The sequence below is a fragment of the Boleophthalmus pectinirostris genome, unplaced genomic scaffold (genome assembly GCF_026225935.1).
Source record: "Boleophthalmus pectinirostris isolate CB_2022bp ecotype Guang Dong unplaced genomic scaffold, ASM2622593v1 HiC_scaffold_11, whole genome shotgun sequence".
NCBI lineage: Eukaryota > Metazoa > Chordata > Actinopteri > Gobiiformes > Gobiidae > Boleophthalmus > Boleophthalmus pectinirostris.
In genome coordinates this window covers 6,078,334-6,098,610 of record NW_026570994.1, presented here as the reverse complement: position 1 = coordinate 6,098,610, position 20,277 = coordinate 6,078,334, and the positions used below count along the sequence as shown (strand labels likewise).

The 20,277-nt window shown below is 39.8% G+C and overlaps 1 protein-coding gene across 1 annotated transcript in view; it reads left to right on the top strand.

The window, feature by feature from the left end:
- The first annotated feature begins 14,673 nt into the window (after positions 1-14,673).
- The window catches only part of klf7a (Kruppel-like factor 7a), a 143,856-nt gene continuing 138,252 nt past the window's right edge, over positions 14,674-20,277 (top strand). Inside the window, exon 1 of the mRNA XM_020936589.2 lies at positions 14,674-14,775. Within this exon, the coding sequence (XP_020792248.1) occupies positions 14,674-14,775 (102 nt within the window). The remainder of the gene's footprint in view (positions 14,776-20,277) is intronic.

Sequence of the window (20,277 nt, the reverse complement as noted above, 5' to 3'; positions counted from 1 at the left end):
ACCAGGTTGTAGCACCAGTGTTAATTTCGACCTGTTCGTTGATTGATTGTGTTTAATGGACCTCAGCTATCAGATACTCATCCTGGAGATCTATGTAGCATGTTTTGGGTTGATGACATGCATGAATTCACCTCTGAAACAATGAAATATGCAATGGAATAAGCAGGAACATACTTGGGTTTATCTAACTCTAAACATGCACCATAGGTCAAATGCTCCAGTTAAGGTAGTTCTGCCCAAGACTAGCCCAAGATCTAGAGAAGAGGTCCGCAAATGCTGTACGGTAGAAGTTCAGAAGTTGGTTGAAGGTTGGGTCAAATGCAGAGAACTTTAACCTCTCTGTTTTACTCCAAAAGGTTCATAGAAAGTATCACCAATCGCAAGTTACGATGGCAGTGGACTCAAATCAATCTCAAAACTGGACTCAAAACAAAACAAATCCCAATAGATGTCTAGAGAAGATATTAAGGTATTTAGGTCATGGTGTGATGGAAATAATACGAAATAGATTTTTAAATTAAAGGACCCATGTTATGTTGATCGATGTTCTAATCTTGTTTCGTCATCACAAACAGACCTGGAGTTGTGTTTTGTTTCATTCACACGTTTAACACACAAAGCCTGTATATTTAGGCTGAGTTCTTCTCTCAAACGGAAAACACTCTGTTCCACCTTGTGATGTCATATGGTAATACAGGAAGTGCTTTACTGTGTTCTCAAACTCTATACACCTTCACTAGAATCATTTGGATCATTTCAGCTCTGGAATTCAAAATCTCAACTGAACTAATGGTAAAAGTAGCTGCTAACTTGAAAACTACCACTTCATGACATCACAAGGTACATTTTGAGCTTTGTTATTAGTCTGTTTACATCTCCAAAGGGTTACTCAAACATGTGTGAATGAATCTGGGTCTGTTTTTGAGGAGGTAACAACATTATAACATGCCTTAAAGCTCACAAGAGTCCAAGACCTATAAGGTGCCACGCTACATAGAATAGTAAACATTTTGCAAGAAGAAATTATGACAATTTTCAAAGTACCACAGCTTCCAACCTTTATTCTATTTTCAACTTGCAAAATTATAGACTTCTGTCACAATTTTGCCGTACAATGCCATAAAGGCCAAAGTGTCCACCCATTCCTTTTGATTCATTCCTTTTAGCTTTCACTATTACAAAGTACACAATGTCCTTTTCTGAACATAATTACCTGAGAATATTTCGTTTTATCTCCAAAAGTCAGTGAAACTAAAATAAGAAAAGTGTTATAAAATCAGATAAAATTCACTGAAATGATCTCAGTTTTCGGTGGAATTGCGTGACTTAAATTTGAATGGCGGGGGTCATGAAAAATTAAGAATGTGGATTTTTTGGGACCCAGAACAAAGAGATGTCTCCTATTGGATTTGACTGGGCTTCAAAGGCACATAAAGAATGCATTAAAACAACAGGACATGGCAACTAAATAATTCAATTGGACCAGCCATGTGGAGTTAAATGGACGTTAAGCAGCTCATGTGTCAAAGGAAATTTTGCCATTTGGTAACAATGTACAAAAGCGTCAATCATTTCTGGAAAAATAGAGCAAAAAATGTATATATTTGTTAGATTCGTACATTGGTAGAAACCTGTCCTCTCCATTTGACACATTTGAGCTATTAAGCTGTTAGAAGGCAGCCTGAGTCATCAGCCGGTTTCACTTCATTTCACTTTGTAGAAATCGTCTGACCTCTCAGTGTTAGAATTCGTTTGCTTTTTATCATTTCGTTTCGTTCACTTTTTATCATTTCACCAATGGCTGCTATTTGGTAGTCACGTATGCAATAAACTGTAACGGGGGGATGAAATTCATCAAACAATCTCTTATTCCGTCTTTAAATCCTCAATCTCAGGAATCGTCAACACAGAATATATGGCTCTTCGCTGATTAGCTGGTGCCCGAACTTGCACTTCTGGGGTTTTTGTGAACCGTCTAGTGTATTTTAATTCCTGACCTAGTTGCTGGAGAGAAATAACATTGAGCAGAGGCACTAGGTGGCACCAGCTTGACTAATTAGAAGATGGACCCACGTTAAAGTTTAGAGGTTTTTGCATACCTTTTGTGGATTTAGTTAGCACGATTTGCTTTCTATACCTTAAGGCTCTATATTATGCAAAAAAGGTTCTTGTGAGTTTTAAGCCATGCGAGAAATTGAAAAATTTGGAAATTGTGTTTTGTTTCATTCACACATATTTGAGTAATTCTGTATTATGTCTACTTCTCCAAAGCTCAAAATGCTGTGTTCTACCTTGTGGAAAATGGGCCAATTGACAGAAACACTTTTATTAATTGTAATAATAATAATAATAATAATATGTTGGAGAAAGAAAAAAGAGAGATACCTTATTGAGGCCTGTTTACACGAGAACACTTGCACTAAAAACGACAAACTATTTTATCAGAAGTGCCTTTCGTTTAGACGGTGACAGTGTTTTTGGGGCTTCAAAATGCAAAAATCTGAAAGCACCCTTCAGAGTGGAAAAGTTGAATACATTCCGCCGTAGCGTTTCCGTCTACACTGCCAAACTCTGGTCAGATCTGCTCACATCATGTACATGTTTACGTCACATACATCACCACCTAGTGTCACCTCCAAGCTGCCTGGCATGCACACCCAATCCAATTCCACACACTTTTGCGTCACTGTATGCATGCAGATTTCCTCCCAAAAATGCTCGTCTAAATGCGGAATAAAAAGTGAAGACGCGATGCCATTTTTGCGTCTTCTGTTCAGACCGTCATCATATAAACGTAGCTTTAGTTAGCACAATTATTTTTCTATACCTTCTTCTGTTCAGTCCTTAAGGTTCTATATTATGCAAAAAAGATCTTGCAAGTTTTAAGCCATGTTAGAATGCTCAAATTGTCTTTTGTTTTGTTTTATTCACACATGTTTGAGTAATTCTGCATTATGTCTGCTTCTGCAAAGCTCAAAATGCTGTGTTCCACTTTGTGAAAAATGGGCCAATTGACAGAAATGTTATCATTAATCGTAATAATAACATGTTGGAGAAAGAAAGCGAGCGAGAGAAGATATTATTAGGATTCCAGGTTTTGCTCCTTGTTCTGTCTTCCCCTCCCCTTTGTGTCTTGTGTGTCTGGAGCTGGGTGGAGAATCTGGCAGCACCCTCACCTCTGGTTCCACCCACCAATCGCCAATCAACCTACACCTCTGCAGTATTAAAGACCAGTTCAAGCATCCACATCTCGCCAGATCAACAGTTTATCCTACGCGATACGTTTGACTCCAGTTTTGTCTCTCGAATTTTTGCCTGTTTCCCCATTCTTAGTTTCCCATTCTTCTTGTTTTTCCTCAGACCTGGTTTTTGCACTCTGCCTCTTTGGACTCTCACCCCAGTCTCCAACCAGCTCCCAGGAACCTGCACATTTTTCTCATCAATAAATCCTGTTAATTTTTGGACTTTTGTCTGCCACATTTGATCTGCCAGTCTTTACGGCCGATACCTTATTGATCCCAAGGGTAATGCAAGTTCTGCTGCAGCAACATTTACACTGCATTTCTTTTTCATAGCACCTTTCAAGACACCAAAAGTGCTTTACACTGCATTATTCATTCAGTGACTATAGTCTGCCCTGGGGCACGCTGACAGAAGTGAGGCTGTCAATCTGCACCATTGGCCTCTCCCACCACCAATTACGCACACACCGCATTCACAGATGCAATGTGGGTGAAGTGTCTTGCCTTAGGACACAACAACAGTTCTTGCCACTAGCGTCCCACTGTCGCACCTGGAATTCCCAGTGGTCCCATCCAAGTAGTAACCAGACCCTGCTCAGCCTGCGAGGTCTGACGTGACTGGGCTTTGACAATGAGGTATATGACTCTGATTGTTTTTAATATTAAGACCACATTTGTCCTGTTGGCTTCATCAGATCAGGATCTGCAATGTGTACTTGGGAGGTTTGTGGCCGAGTGTGAGACAGCTGGGATGAGGATCAGCTCTTCCAAGTCCAAGGCCGTGGTTCTTCATTGGAAAAAGGTGGCTTGCCCTCTCTGGGTGAGTGGAGAGTCCCTGGAGGAGTTCAAGTATCTCAGGGTCTTGTTCACGAGTGAGGGGAGGATGGAGCGAGAGATTGACAAACGGGTTGGTGCAGCGTTGGCAGTGATGAGGTCGATGTATTGGATCGCTGTGGTGAAGAAGGCAAAGCTCTCGATTTACCGTCAGTATATGTTCCTCCCCCCACCTATGGTCATGAGCTCTGGGTAATGACTGAAAGGACGAGATCACAGATACAAGCGACTGAAATGAGTTTCCTCCGCAAGGTGGCTGAGCATTCCCTTAGAGATAGGGTGAGGAGCTCGGAGTAGAGCTGCTGCTCCTCCACGTCGAGAAAAGCAGCTGAGGTGTCTCGGGCATCTCCTCTAGATGCCTCCTGGGTGCCCTGAAGAAGACCCAGGATACGCTCGAGGGACTACGTCTCTGGGCTGGCCTGGGAACACCTTGGGGTCCCACCGGAGGAGCTGGAGGAAGTTTCCGGGGTGAAGGAAGTCTGGAAGTCCCTGCTTAGAATGCTGGCCCCAGATAAGCGGAAGGAAATGGATGGATGGAGGCTACATTTGTTTATTTGCTTTTATCATGACTTAACTCAGTTCATCCAGTGCTGTGTTGTTTACTCGTTGAATCCTCCTTGTGATGTCATTAAGTGTTAAAAAAAAGAAGTGCTCAACTGTGTTTTTAAACCCCATATACCTTCACTCGAATCATTTTGATCATTCCAATTTGCTTAACTTCATTACAGCTATTGTTTTACCCTCATTAAAACTGCTTCATCCCTCAGTGCACAAGTCTCAAATGTACAAAAGGTAAAATGAAAATAGTCAAAAATGAATTAAGGTTGTTCTATAGTACGGAAGATTGAGGCTAGAAATAGCTGTTCACCTGAAAACTACATGACATCACCAATCATCTAAACCTCCAGCTCGTCTCTGCCTCCCATGAACTCAATGACTCAAGATCAGAGATGGGTCCCCCGGCGCTGCACCGCTCCTGACAGGTGACCCAGCGGATTTGAAGGATGGGTCAAATACCTTCTAACCTCATATCCATGTATTTAAAAGTGCCTGACTGTTGTAATCCTTCTAGCTCCTCTCAGTCCTTGTTTTCTCCACACCACAGCTCCATGTTTGCGAGTGTCTGTCAAACTCACGCCTGCTGTCACATCTCAGCCCATCCATTCTCCGAGCGCGATATGAGACTGTCAGGAGGGGGAGCCATTGAAGAAACCATCAAATATATTCCCACATATAAAAGGGACGAGACTCAATAGAGGGAAAACCGGGAGTGGGAATGCGACGGGAACAAGGCACTGCAAAAAAATGAAATAAAATAAATACATGAAATGACCTGAATCCAGAGTGGTTTTTGCATGTAATTATATTTGTAATTTGTAACTTTTTGATTTAGAGTCCGTTGTTTCTATGGATATGTCATTGCTCTGCCTGGAGTGTTCCACAGTATGACATTAAACAGCTCTATGAAAAACTGATCTGATTTGGTCTTCATGAAGACAGAAAGGTTCAATGTCATACTGTGAATCATTCTAGACAAAGCAATAACATCTCCATGAATAAAAGCATTTAACGGATCCTCCACCAGAAAAGTTACAATCGTAAAGTCACAATGCACCTTTAAGTTTCAAGCTCAATTTAATTTGGAATAATTCTATCTTCTGTGTGGAGTTTGCATGTTCTCCCCGTGTGTGGGTGGGTTTTCTCCAGGCACTCCTGTATCCCCCATCAATCCAAAAAAAAAACAAAAAAAACCATGCAACATAGGAAGAATAGCTGATAGCTAATGGAGGCAAATTAAATACAATATCTAAATACAACAACATCTAATCTTATTGAGATTCCTTTTGGACCCCTTAAGTTTGAAAGCAACAGTATGTAAACCTCTGGAGGTTCCTCCATCACCTGCATGAGTCTATGGACAGAGAAAGTTAAAACCATACTTCAGAACATTCTCTATAGAGGCAGATCAGTTTCATTAGCCAGGCTGGTGCCACCAGGTGCCACCAAGTGCCACCGCTCAATTTAATTTCTCTCCAGCAACTAGGTCAGGAATCAGAATACCCTAAACGGTTTGCAAACACCCTATAAGTTGTAGACGGCGCACCAGCCAAGCAGCGAAGAGCTGTGAAGTCATGACGGCAAACTTGTCGCACCTGTCTGGGTCCCTTTTGTGGAACAGCACAACAGTAAACAAAGCGATTGAGCTGGATGTAGACAAAGACAGACATTCTATGTTGGCAACGATTCCCAAGATTGAGGATTTAAAGCCGGAACAAAGAGAATGTTTGGTGAATTTTATCAAGGGGAAAGACGTTGTCCTTCTTCCTACAGGATTTGGTGCATTACATACATCACAACCAAATAGCAGCGATTGGTTACAAAAAAAGAAGTGTACCATCAAGTGAACAAATCCTAATGCTCATGGTTATATGGTTTCCACAAAGTGAAACCGGCTGAATCAGGCTACAGTTTCATGCCATACTGTGGAAGATTATGACCAAAGCAACAAGAAACAACATTTCCATGGAAACAAGGAGGCAAAGGCCATCCTCCAGTAAGAATCAGGTTTGTGGAGACGCAAGCCCACTCACAGTGAAGGAACATTTTTCTATGTTTTTTCTATGCTTTTCAGTGCAAATGTGCTTTTATTTTAGTCTTTTCTTGTCTAAATAAAAAGGTCCACAATGCAGCTTTAAAATGTGGATATGCTGTAGTCGACTAAAGCAATTCTTGTTCAACTAAAAAAAGGGCATGGCAAAGATTTCTCATCCAATCTGACCCAAAGTGCACTCACAACATTACACCTGCAGGGGGAGTTCAAGCAAAACCATCTATTTATGCAGAATTAAAGGACTAGGAAACACATACATATAATACACGTGTTGGTTGACTTCATGAACTAAGCGACTAAAAACTACAGCCCGAGCAGCTTCATATATTTCTTGACTAAGTGTATTTATTCTCAATTGCCCAATAATTAAAACAAATAAGAAATCCTGCAATAATAAGACTAGATAATTGCATACAACCCAGACAGAAAACCAAACCTAAAATAGTCCAAACTAAAATACTCTTGCCATTTGAAAACCACACAGCCTTTGTTTTTTTTTTTTTTTTTTTTACAGTGTATGTCGTATGGATAGCTGTCAGTATTGGAGCTCGGCGCACCAGTCCATTCCCAGCGCTCCCAAAATGCCGAGCGTAAATTGCCTGGCCCCACAGCCCGCCTCCCTGCTCACTATAATGAGATTACAGGAGGAGATGGAGACTCCACAGCTCCTTACACACAGGCCCGGAATAAGCAGCATTACTCAAACAAGCCAACAAGACGGATCGCGAAAACATTTGTGGGAGCATTCATCACGAGCACGACCACGGACTGATCTCACCCCCGAGAATTCAACAACAAGAGGAAAAAGTGCTCGAGACGGTTTAGACGGTGGTTTTGCAGATTTTCATTCAAAGTTTCTGGTTTGAGACAGTTACAGACAATATCGAACCAAAAAGGGCTGTCGTTCTTGAAGGTGCACTGGGTAGATTTTTGGTTGATTGTTTGTTGTTGAATGTTCCACAGTATGACATTAAACACCTCTACATTACATTTATTTAGTTACTGATGGTTTTATAGCTCAAAAATACCAAGAAAAACAACATTGTGACTGTGAGCCGTGGTTCTTCTTCAAAGATCTGACCTGTAATTTGGTCTGGTTTGGTCTCTGTGAAGATAGAAAGGTTTAAAAGATGCTGTGAAACATTCCAGACAAAGCAATAAAATCTCCATGGAGAAAAGCATTTGACGGACCCTCCACCAGAAAAGTTACACAATGCACCTTTAAGATAGTTACAGTCCATATCAAACCAAAACAAGCAGAGGTTCTTTAAGGAATGTTGCCCGTGCTCTTACAGTTTTAAACAAAAGTGCTTCAAACCAAAGATGTTCATTTTGTCTTCTTATGTACTTGAACTTCTTAGGTTCTTTTTTTAAAAAAGTGTATTTACCTTGTTGACATGTTTCGGCTACTAGCTGCAAACCATCTTCAGAACTGTCCCTGGTTTTGGTGGCGACGTGTCGTATGTCGGTTACTGTATTGTCTTTAAAACAGAACCGAAGAAGGAAAAGTTCTACGATCACAAGTGAACCTGTGTCACCAGAGACCTCATCTACAGATAGACACATCCAAGTTTTTCTCATTCTCAGTTTTTGGACAGACCATAACTTATGTGAAAGCTCAGAACCTCCAGAATTCTCTCACTGAGCTGCAAAGGCTTCACTAACACTGAGTCATGACTGGCTGCAGGAGCTGGGGTTTAGGTAGTCACCATTCACATCAGAGAGAGACATTTTAGGTTTAAAAACACTGGATTTCAGCTTTCAGCAACCCAAATGAGAGACTCATGTGAGGCTCATTCTGCTTTCTGACTGGATAATCGTCTTGAATCACAACACCAAATTAGAACATACATAAATGGGACAGAATTTCCACTGTTTCTGATATTATGAACAAATCTTCCAAATCTTGCATATATTCCTTTAAATATGTGAATTCTAAAGCAGTTATAAAAATAATCTGAGATCAAGTTTTCCACGTCTCTCTCTAGCAATTGTGTTGATCTGACGAAGGCTTTTTTGACGAAACTTTATTTAAAAATTAAAAAAAGCTTTAGGACATCGGCCATCTGAGTGCGCTATGCATTTTTTCACTTTTATTTGTAGCCTTGGTTACATCTGCAACAAAACCAATCATTTCAAATGGCCTCTTTAAAATCTGGTTCAGTTCTAGTTTAGACTTAGAATAGTCTCATGTGATGTTACTGGGAAAGCCAAATATTTTCTGAGGTCGTATTTGGATGTGAAGTGAAGCATTAGAACCCACAAGCTTGTTGGCGGACCAATCATGTCACAGCATTGAACTTCATGTTGAAGCCAAAGCAAACCAAAATAAAAATGTCAGTGCCGAGAAACGTACTTCAGCCTGTTTTGGTTCATGAAAAACGTGGAGCAGGTATGAGCTTTGTGCATTTGTGGACACAGAAGATATATGTGCTTTTTTCTCAACTGGATTTTTCATCTTTGACCGATCAGATTCCAGTCATGATGTTCTGTGTTTTCTGATCTCTTCAGCGTTCCAGATTAATAATGTGTAGAATGTCTGTTTTTCTAGGTATTTTTGAGCTCTAAAACCACCTGTAATTCAATAAATGTAAAGCAGATCTGTTTAATGTCATACCATGGAACATTCCAGGCAAATAAATGACATCTCCTTTGAAACAAGGTGACTGACCCAGAACCAAAAAGTTACCCAATGCACATTTAATAGTCTGCTTTAATGTACCTGTAATGTATTTTATCTTAATTATGAAGTTATTTACGTTTCCATACACTTTCTATGATTAAAAATTGTCGCTGAATGTTATTAATATTTGTTCATTCCTTTCACGTTCTTCCCAAAAATCAGAAAACTTGAATTCCCACTGCACGAGTTTCAGAGCAGAGACTTGAGGAACAGCTTAATATTCTTCAAAATTCTGTCTTTAATAATTAATTCTGGAACATCTGTGCGGGCGAATAAGGCGCACTCCATAATTCTTGTTAGCCGAGCTTTCTGAAAAACAAACCGAGTGGGCTACAGCTGTCTGTCAGGGGAGAGAGGGGGGGAGAAAAAATTAAATAAAAAAATCAATGAGCAGAAGTTTGGGTAGAGCCGTCAATCACCGCTTAAGTCCCCCAAAGCCCCCAATCATTAACGCTCAAAGCTTATTAAAGGATTTGCACATGGACGGTAAAAGTACACCCCACACCAAAAGTCACTCGCACTCCTGGATTAGACCCTTTTCATTTTCGTGATTTTACAAGATGTTTCCTCACAGCTTTAAAGTTTGGTGTAATAGTGAGAACTGGTTTTAATCTCGTGATAGTGAGTCACAAGCGAGGTCGGCGAGTTCCACGTTGGGCTGAGTGATATGACCAATAATCAAAATTCAAAAGTGTCACAATTTGCTCTCATATTGATCAAGTTTTGCTTCAGTGTTTGTTAGTCTTTTGTCTCTATATTTTTTATACCATGCCCTTTATTGCGTCCCAAGCAGTGCCAAAGGTGATCATCCAATCAGATTTGTCTGTTTTTCAGAGAGGAATGTGAAAAAAAGGAGCCATGGATCTATTAAAATAAATGGATGGGGTATTGCTGCTTGTAGCTGCCTCCCATTTCTCTCCAGTGACTAGGTCAGGAATCAGAATACGCTAGATGGTTTGCAAGAACACCGGAAGTTGTAGACCGCACACCGGCCAATCAGTGAAGAGCTGTGAAGCCATGACGTCAAACTCGTTGCGTCTGTCTGGGTCCCTTTTGTGGAACAGCACAACAGTAAACAAAGCGGTCGAGATGGATGTAGACGAAGACATACATTCTGTGTTGGCAACGATTCCAGAGATCGAGGATTTAAAGTCGGAACAAAGAGAATGTTTGGTGAAGTTTATCAAGAAGAAAGACGTTATTACCCTTCTTGCTATGGGATTTGGCGCATTACATAAGTCATGACCAAATAGCAGCAATTGGTTAAATAAAAAAAGTACCCACCTACCGTCAAGCGAACGAATCCTAATGCTGAGGTCAGACGGTTTCCACAAAATGAAACCGGCTGATGAATCAGGCTAACTCACTGGTACTTCAACGAAAAAATCCCCTGAACTGAGACAGGATTTTTCTCAGAGAGCGTTCGGCTTACAACTTTCAAAATTGTTGGATTTTGTGGTAATTTTTACCTATTTTTATATCAAACTTTTTCTCAGCTCAAATTCCTTCAGTTGTCTTAAAAAACGCTTAATAATCCTTCGCTCCGCTCTAGCTCCTCTCGCTCTGATTGGTCAAAGCACTCGGAGTTGTGCGTCAGTGGGGAAAATGATGAAAAACTGAAGTATGGCTGTAACTGACATGCAGATGAAGAAAACTGGGCCATTTTCTAATTTTTCGTAGATTTTGTCTCACTATTGTGAACAGAGCCCACTAGAAGTTGTCATTGCATGTTTCCAAACGTCTTCCTGGTTTGTGACATAAGCGTGAATAGACCTTACTGGACAGGTGTATTCTGGATCCTAGGCAAGTTTGTCTTATAAAAAACAAAAAAAACACAGACATGTAATAATAAGTTCTTCCTCTTAAAGTTACAGTATGTCACTTTCTGGGGGTGTAAAGTCACTTGCATGATTCAGTGAAAATAAAAAGTTAAAACTCTACTTTGGAACATCCTCCATGGAAATAGACACACTGAGGAATATTATAGTCAAACGAACAACATTTCCATGAAACAAGCAGGAGGAAGCCCTCCTCCAGGCGAAATAAAAATGATGTTTGTGGAGATGCAAGCCCGCTCACAGTACGGACGCGTGTTTTTCAGTGCTATAAAAACACCCATAATGAAACAAATGTGCTTTTATTGTCATCTATTTTTAAGCCAAATGTTACATACCGGAGCTTAAAGTCTTCTGTCTGCTCCAAAGAAACTGCGTAACAAAGGACTGGCTCTGGACCTCTTTATTAAAAAACCCCAAACTGATCTTTGACCATTCGAAATGACACATTCGATTTGATTAATTATACATCTGTACAGACCCAAGCATGGTTTCATTTTTTATTTATTGCATTTATTATACAGCTTTTGACCATATTAGAATGTTTTATCATCAAAATCATACCATGATTTGAGTCTTCCTCATGAACTCAAACTACACGCAGAGCTCCACTGCATTTTCAAAGTTCATACACCATTTGGTTTAGTTTAAATTGTGCAGCTAACCAACTATTGTACTACAAGACCATGCATGTCTTGTAAGCATCCAAACAAATGTACACTTACTTCTGGTTAAAAACTAAATCGTATGAATAGCTACAATTCACAAACCAAAATGTCAATGCAGTGCTTCAGAATCCTACATGTATCATCGTTAGAAAAAAGTAAATTCGAGACTGGAGTAAGTACAGAGGAGTGGTCGTGTAGCCAGGCTGGCGCCACCTAGTGCCTCCGCTCAATTTCATTTCTCTTCAGCAACTAGGTCAAGAATCAGAATACACTAGACGGTTCGTAAAAACCCAGGAAGTGCGAGTTCAGGCACCAGCCAATCAGCGAAGAGCCATATATTCTGTGTTGGCAACGATTCCTGAGATCGAGGATTTAAAACTGGGACAAAGAGAATGTTTGGTGAATTTTATCAAGGGGAAAGACGTTATTCTTCTTCCTATGGGATTTGGGAAAAGCTTAATATACCAGTTAGTCACGTTAGCAGCACATTACATACGTCATGACCAAATAGCAGCGTTTGGTTAAATAAAAAAAGACCCGCCTACCATCGAGCGAACAAATCCTAATGCTGCGAGGTCAGACTGGCTGGCAATTCACAGTAGCAAACCAAAATGTCAGTGCAGTGCTTCAGAATCGTACATGTATCACCATTAGAGAAAAGTCAGTACAGAGGAGTGACCGCGTATAGGGGGTAGGTGAATTGTGAATTTTCTAAACAATGGTATCTTGAATGCGGGAGAATAAAGATTACTCAAACATGCATGAATCACTCTAAATATAACTTTGCTTTTGGATAAATGAGAAGAGGAAATAATTATAAAACATCATAAATAAAAATGAACTTCATAACATTTGTCTCCATGGATGATACTTGCCTGGAATGATTCACAGTATGACATTAAAATCCACAGAGACGAGCCTGTGAAACCTCCAGACCAAGTTAAAGGTCAGATCTGATCATACAAACGTATAATTAAATAAATGCAAGATAGACCAGGATTGTATGTAACTTTTTGGAGGTGAAAACTCAACTGTATGAGCTCTTCATGGAAACAGAAAGTGAAAACCAAACTTCGGAACAGTCTCCATGAAGAAAGATATGCACTTTTAATGTCATACTGTGGAATATCATAGCCAAAGGAATAACTTTTCCACGGAAACAAGAAGTATGGATGAGACCACGCCAAATAAGACTACGTTTATACATAGCCGGGTATGTTGAGAAACGAATATGTCCCTCCCTCCATTTTCCAAAACAACATCGTGCACATTGCGTCGTTTTCAAAAAAGTTTTCGTTTAAAAGAGAATTATGTCACAGATAGTAATCTCAAGACCCAACTGTTTAACTTAGCTTTGTGTGGATGCATGGGGGGGTGGAGGGTAGAAGGAAACGTGGAATTGTTTTTAATCACTGTAAAGCGCTTTGTGTTGCATTTTTGTATGAAAAATGCTCTATAAATAAAGTTTAATTGATCGATTTATGCATCAGCTTGCATAAATACTCCATCGAGCGCCATCATAACGACGCCAAACCTCTGGGCGGCATTTGGATTAGGTTCAAACCTGTAGCATTTATTTCATCACATTTGTAACTTTAACCTACAAATACCTTGAAAAACGTGCATCACTGAGCGGGCTCGCCTCTCCACAGATCTGTTAAAGAAGTGGTAAAATTGCTGGCCTCACTGGTCTCTGGTCATGGGTATGATCCATCAGCTGTGTGTGCAAATGAAAAGTGTTTGCACCAAAAGAAATGTGACTACTGCTAGGAATTCTTCCATGATCATCATCACAGCAAAAGGGAAACATTGGTCGCACTTTTGGCGTGTCAGCTTCTAAAATGACGTTTATCTCATTTTACACGCAAAATCGCAGTTTTCCACAATCTCCACTCTAGTTGGAGTTTTTAAAAAGATTCATTTTCAGAGGCGAATTCCCCGTACAAGATGAGTACAAATGTGTCAGTTTTTAAAAATACCAGTGTACGTGTAAACAGGGCCTAAGAGTCATGTTTGTGGAGATGCAAGCCCGCTCACAGTAAGGACAAATGTTTTCAGTGCAACAAAACCACCCATATTGGAAAAAAAAAACACAACCAAAAAGTTAAATACTATGACTTTAACTTTTGGCACTATAGTTTACTGCTTAGCCAAGACTTTAATAGAAGTTTGATTTTAGTCCTGATTGCATTGGCCTGTCCCTCCACACCACTCTATCACCCGTCTCCCCTTTCCATCTGGTGACATATAATCTTCATATTGACTTAAGGGACCACGGCAGCCTCCTATCAGCTCCCTCCCGGGCTCCGTTTGTGGACTCTCCGTGTTTACACCGCGGCTTCTCCTCTCGGACTACCCTTTCAAACCTCCATCCAAATCTAATATACCGATCCATAAATAGCGCACCTATCTCGCCCGTATACAGCGCGTGAGTGACGAGGCACCGGAGCCAACCGAGCCCTGTGGACACCCCAAACCCCGCCCCTTCACGCTCCGACGAGGCTCTAATCGCTCTCCGCCCGCCCCTTCTCCATATACGGTCAGGCGAGGGAGTTGATTGACGTTCCCGAAGCCACGCCCCCTCCATTACGCCGCTCCTCCCCGTTTCCCTGGCTATCCCCTATCACTGTCTATTTTGGCAACAGTGGATACGCATGGACCCCGCATCACCTCGCGTTTCTCGCCGATAATGCGCGCTGCTTGCCGGACAACCAAATCGCGTTCCCCGTGGATCATTTACTAACATTTTTTTCCCCCCCGTCTGAATTTCTACTCTACAAACCCCCAAACCGTTTTTACCATGGATGTGCTGGCCAACCACAGCATCTTTCAAGAGCTGCAGATAGTCCACGACACCGGCTACTTCTCCGCCATGCCGTCGTTGGAAGAGAATTGGCAGCAGGTAGGCTTACGTCCTCCCATTTCCATCAACTTTTACGCGCGGTGTGCAGTGCGTGGAGAGGGGTTCAGACGGTACAGACGTCTTTCTATCAGAGTGACAGTTCTCCAAGCGCTGGCAAAGTGGAGGAGACGGGGGGACATGCGCGTAATAAAGATGTCAAACGCGATTGGGCACGATAAAGAACCGTGGATGCCGTAATAGAGGTTGAATTGAATCGTGAATAATACATCCACTTCCCTCTGATTACCGAGTTGTGCGGAGCCCCTCTTGAATGCAAAGAACTCCCGTCGGTTATTCATAATATATATTGGAACATAGCTCTCCCTGCGTAAAAGCGACCGGGGGAAAAAAAACGTGGTCTCTCGGTTTGTGTTCTGTGCGCTTTGGAGACGGTTTGGAGTTGGTGATTTTGGAGAAGGACGGATGAAAGGATGAAAGGATGGATGGATGGAGTACGGGGATCCACGCGGGCACATGGTGGAGGGTGCGTGCGTGGGCAGCCGGCACATTTTCCACGCAGCCATCACTGGTGTTTCTAATTGCTTCTTTGCTTTCGAAAACTGAGCTCTGAATAGAAAATACTGCTTTTTACGCGTGCCCATATTTGGTTACTGGTGTTGTATTTAACGTGGAGTTTGATTTATTTGTCGTTTTGCCATCTTCATGAACACACACGTTTGCAGTTCTCTAAAAAAAACAAATGGTACCAGTCCAGTCTCAGTTCAGATTGGAAGCATTAGAAAAAGGACACCTTGTTATCCGAAACTGACCAAAGACTGCTGAATGTAGTCACTATATCGAAAAAATACACAGTAATCCTCGTAAAATACTTATTTTATACTACATTTTAGTTGAATTTTGTTTATTTTTGTGTTTTAGTATTCAGAATACACCAAATTACATATTCTGTAGTACATTTTTTTACTGACTTGCACCCATAATGGCCCAGTGTTTTAATAGGCACTATAATTATCGACTGTTTTGCCATTTTCAAAGCTTTTTCAACCAAATTTATACAAGTTAGTCGGTTTAATCCTACACAAATCGTTATTTTAGAATCAAATTATTTCAAGATCTTACATATTTCGTTGCATTCTGACCGACAAGTAAACACAGCCATTTATAAATCAAATATAATGTTAACAGATTGGAGTAAAGCTAAAGACTTGCGATGTTTTCTCGCATTTTCCATTTTGTAATTTCAAACTTAGGTCAAATAATCACTTTGACAATCACTATGACTATATTGTAACTTCTCTGCTTACGTAAAGTTCAGTGGTCCCATATTAGAACCTTGTGGTACTCCTTCGATAATTGTTCTCTATTGTTTTCAGATTGATGAGAATTTAAGCTTGTTGCCATAGTGATTTAAACAAATTTAACTATTTAAAACGCAATATCATATCTTCTGAATGTGAAAAAATCCTCAAAATGTTGCATATACAGTAGCAGTAAGCTGAAACCAACAAATGAAGTTATTACTATTTAGCAGTTTATTTGTATAATTTGTATTTATATATCCAAAATTAGTACATTGTGTTTCTTCTCTGGCACATTTTTTTGTATTGCAGTGCGAAAAGAAATAAGAAATACTGCGTAGCATATATAGTCTCCTCCCTGCTGTACTGCATTTCGAAGGAGGACCAAATCATTCCTTTATTGTGTACTTGACTGGCTTAAGAAACTAAATCATTGCTTGTGAATATGATGCCGGTATAGTCCATGAAATAGGAGCCGCACTTCTCGGCTCCGTGCTAGGAAAGAGGAGGCATGGAAGGAAGAGAGGGAAGGGAGGAGGGGTGACAGGAGAGAGAGAGAAAGAGAGAGAGAGAAAGCAGTGCGTGACCGTACATCCATTCGTCTTGGCCAAGCATCCTAATTGGCATCCTACTGTTACCCACCAACGCATCTTTTCATAACAAGTCTCCCAATCCTTGCCTTTCGCTGTCAGTGGATATTTTTTTTTTTTTTTTGTTTTTTTTTTCAAATCACACCAGGCCTACACACACGGCACCACTCTCCCTTCTCCTCGCATATCAAAATCAATACCTAATGCAAATGGAAGAGAACCGCGTGCTGGAAAATGTCAGGTTTTTCTTTGAGCGGAGTGGCTGCAGTGGAGCTAGCACAATGGGCATTTTGGGCGCAGCGTTGTCGTGAACTAAATTTAGAGTGAAAAAAGGGGTTATTTTTTGGTTTCTCGACAAGTGCGGTGCAGCTGGTAAAGTAAGCGTGAAATGTCGGGAATCGTTTGCAGTTGGATCAGATTGAGGGTTGACTGTTCAGAAGCCAAAGACCGCCACACGATTCTTGTTTACTAAGTAGGGCTGCAACGATTCATTAGAATAATTGTGGCCAGTTGACTATTAAAACAGACGTCATCGTAATTCAGTGATAATAAACGTTATCTGGACTGTGCAGACTCAAAAGACCTTCTATAAGAAAGTCTGCCTCATTACTATCAAATTTAAGATGGACTGTTCAAAAGCCAAAAACTGAAATTCAGTTCTTGAGTAGGGCTGCAATGATTCATTAGAAAACTCGTGACTAATCGGCTATTAAAATAATTGTTAATGTAATTTAATAGTAAATGTTATCTGGACAATACAGACTCAAAAGACCTTCTAGAAGAAAGTCTGCCTCATTATCAAACTGAGGGTTGACTATTCAAAAGCCAAAGACTGCACTTCAATTTTTTATTATTAATAAGTAGGGCTGCAGCAATTCATTAGAATAATCATGACTAGTTAAAATAATCGTCATCAGAATTCAGTGATAGTAAATATTCTCTGGACTACAGACTCTAAAACACATGTCAAAAGACCTTCTAGAAGAAAGTCTGCTGCAAAACCACCAAGTTTAGATGGATTTAGATGAAATTTAGATGGACTGTTCAAAAGCCAAAGACTACTATTTAGTTCTTGGCTTAAAACAGTCGTCATCGTAATGCACTGATAATAAACGTTATCTGGACTATGCAGACTCAAAAGACCTTCTATAAGAAAGTCTGCTGCATTAATATCAAATTTAGGGTTGACTGTTCAAAAGCCAAAGACTGCAGTTCAGTAGGGCTGCAATGATTCATTAAAATAATTGTGACTAGTGGAATATTAAAACAGTCGTCATTGTAATTCAGTATAATAAACGTTGTCTGGACTGTGCAGACTCAAAAGACCGTCTGCTGCATTACTATCGAAGTGAGGGTTGACTGTTCAAAAGCCAATGGCTGCAGTACATTTTTTTATTATTATTAAGTAGGGCTGCAGCAATTCATTAGAATAATCATGACTAGTTAAAATAGTCATCATCAGAATTCAAAGATAAGAAATGTTCTCTGGACTACAGACTCTAAAATACCTGTCAAAAGACCTTCTGTAAGAAAGTCTCCTGAATTATTAAATCAAAATGTCAAAAAGAATGAACTATTTGTGACTTTCATCAGTAATGCAATTTTAAATATTATCTGTCAGTGAAACTTTTTATTTTTTTTATCCCAGTTTACAATAGAATCAGTTGTTTGATTTAGTAATCACTAACTAGCCAACAAAAATAAAAATAATTGTTGCTAGTTCAAACTGTAAAATACTAACTCTCTGCATATTTACATTATTTACAATGCATTTAGTCATAACAAAAATAAAATAAAATGTTGTTTTCTCTAAATTGTTCATCTTTTTATAGGCTACCAAAGTACCACAATTAGTATGAAGTTGGAAACCTGTGGTACACAATTTGGGATTTGTTATTACTTATTAATTAGGATATATAATTTTGTGAAGTACTGTACGCTGTGTGTTTTAGATAGATCAAAGTATATTGTTGTTACATTATTATGTGTATGATTTTCTGAATTTGAGTGGGGCAAAGTTGGAGCCCTGTGGTACACCTTTACATATTTCTTACTGTAGCCAACTGATAATTTACACATTTTAGTTTGTGAATAAAAACTATGTACTTGCACTGGAAAAAAAAGCAAAAAAAAAAAAAAAAAATCCATACCAAAGAATATTGTTAATCGGTATAATTTCTTAATTCCCTTCCATTTTCTGAATTTGAGTGGTGCGTAAATGAAGCCCTGTGGTACACCTTCAAAGATTTGTTATTGCATCCAAGTAGTAGTTAACATATTTGATTACTGTACTGTTGTTTTCAAAGAATAGAATGATTTTGTTCACATCTATCACTTCTTGAATACTAAAAAAAGAAGAAACAAATTCCACCATTTAGATTCTAGTGCGGGACATTTTTGAAAATAATGTTATCTTGTCTCAAAGTTGGAGACAGCGTAAGCCTTTCTATCTTTTTTGACTTCAACAAGTGCAGTTCAGCTACCAAAGCAACCGTGAAATGTCAAGAATTAGCCGCTATTGGTCCAATTTTAAGTCTAAGCCAAAAAGACACGCTTGTACGAATGTCAAAGACGGCTTTTGGGAGAAATTGGGACATGAAGAACTCTGCTTTGTTTTTGCCTCTAAATGCCCAGATTATCGTTGCCCCCACACTTGGCTGCTTTGTTGGCAACTGCGTGTCAAAGCTGTGGACAAGAATTATTATGTGTTTCTAGCTAGTAAAAAGGCTAGTGTTTGGGCCAGCCTCCCCTCTGTATTCCAGACACAATTTGATAGTTTTATGTGGCGAGATAGGAGCCCCTTGTAACAGGTCGCTTAAATGGGTCCCTGAAATGCTATGGCAAGACTGATGACTATGTCCCTTGTGTCTCGCAGGCATGATTCAGTTCTTTTATGGGGGGATGGGGAGAGGAGGAGAGGCGAAAGAGAGTGAGAGGAGAGAGGAGAGAGAGTAGGGTTGGGCTGCGTGGTTTTGGAAAGAAATGCAATAGCGATTTTTCTGATGCGTATTGAGATTACATTTGTAGTATAATGTTTAAAGATAGGATTCTCTAACATTTGAGATAAGACTAAACTACTACTACTACTACTACTACTTAACAAAACAAAAAGACAGGATATTTTGCTGATTTAATAATTACACTAACTCAAATTGTGATTGTGGTTTGATTGAGATACTGACGAATATGAGAAATGCCACAATGTATGTTTTAATCATGCAATTTTGTTCAAAGTTCACATTCTAAACACGTCCAGAAAAACTGACAAAAAGACTGAAATGTGACGTGACAAGAATCACATTTCCGAACACATTTATACAGGGTGAAACGTACAAGGTTAGCAGGTTTTATGCAGAATAAGACAGGAAATGTAGCTGTTTTTGGGGGAACTTATAGGACTACAAAAATGGCAGTCTTTGCTAATTTCCCATTCCAATCACGATTAATCTTGCAGCCCTTTTCGATCTTCTAATTCTGCATATCTCCAAAACAATCCATCCAACAATCCATTTTTGGATATACTTTCTAGGGCAGAGTGTTTCTTTCTGTTAGGTCCTCACAATTTATGTTTTAAGTGGCAATTTAATACAGAAGTGGCAGCCTTTACGATTTGCTAAAGTTCATTTAAATGTCTCAATCTGATCTCGATTCAT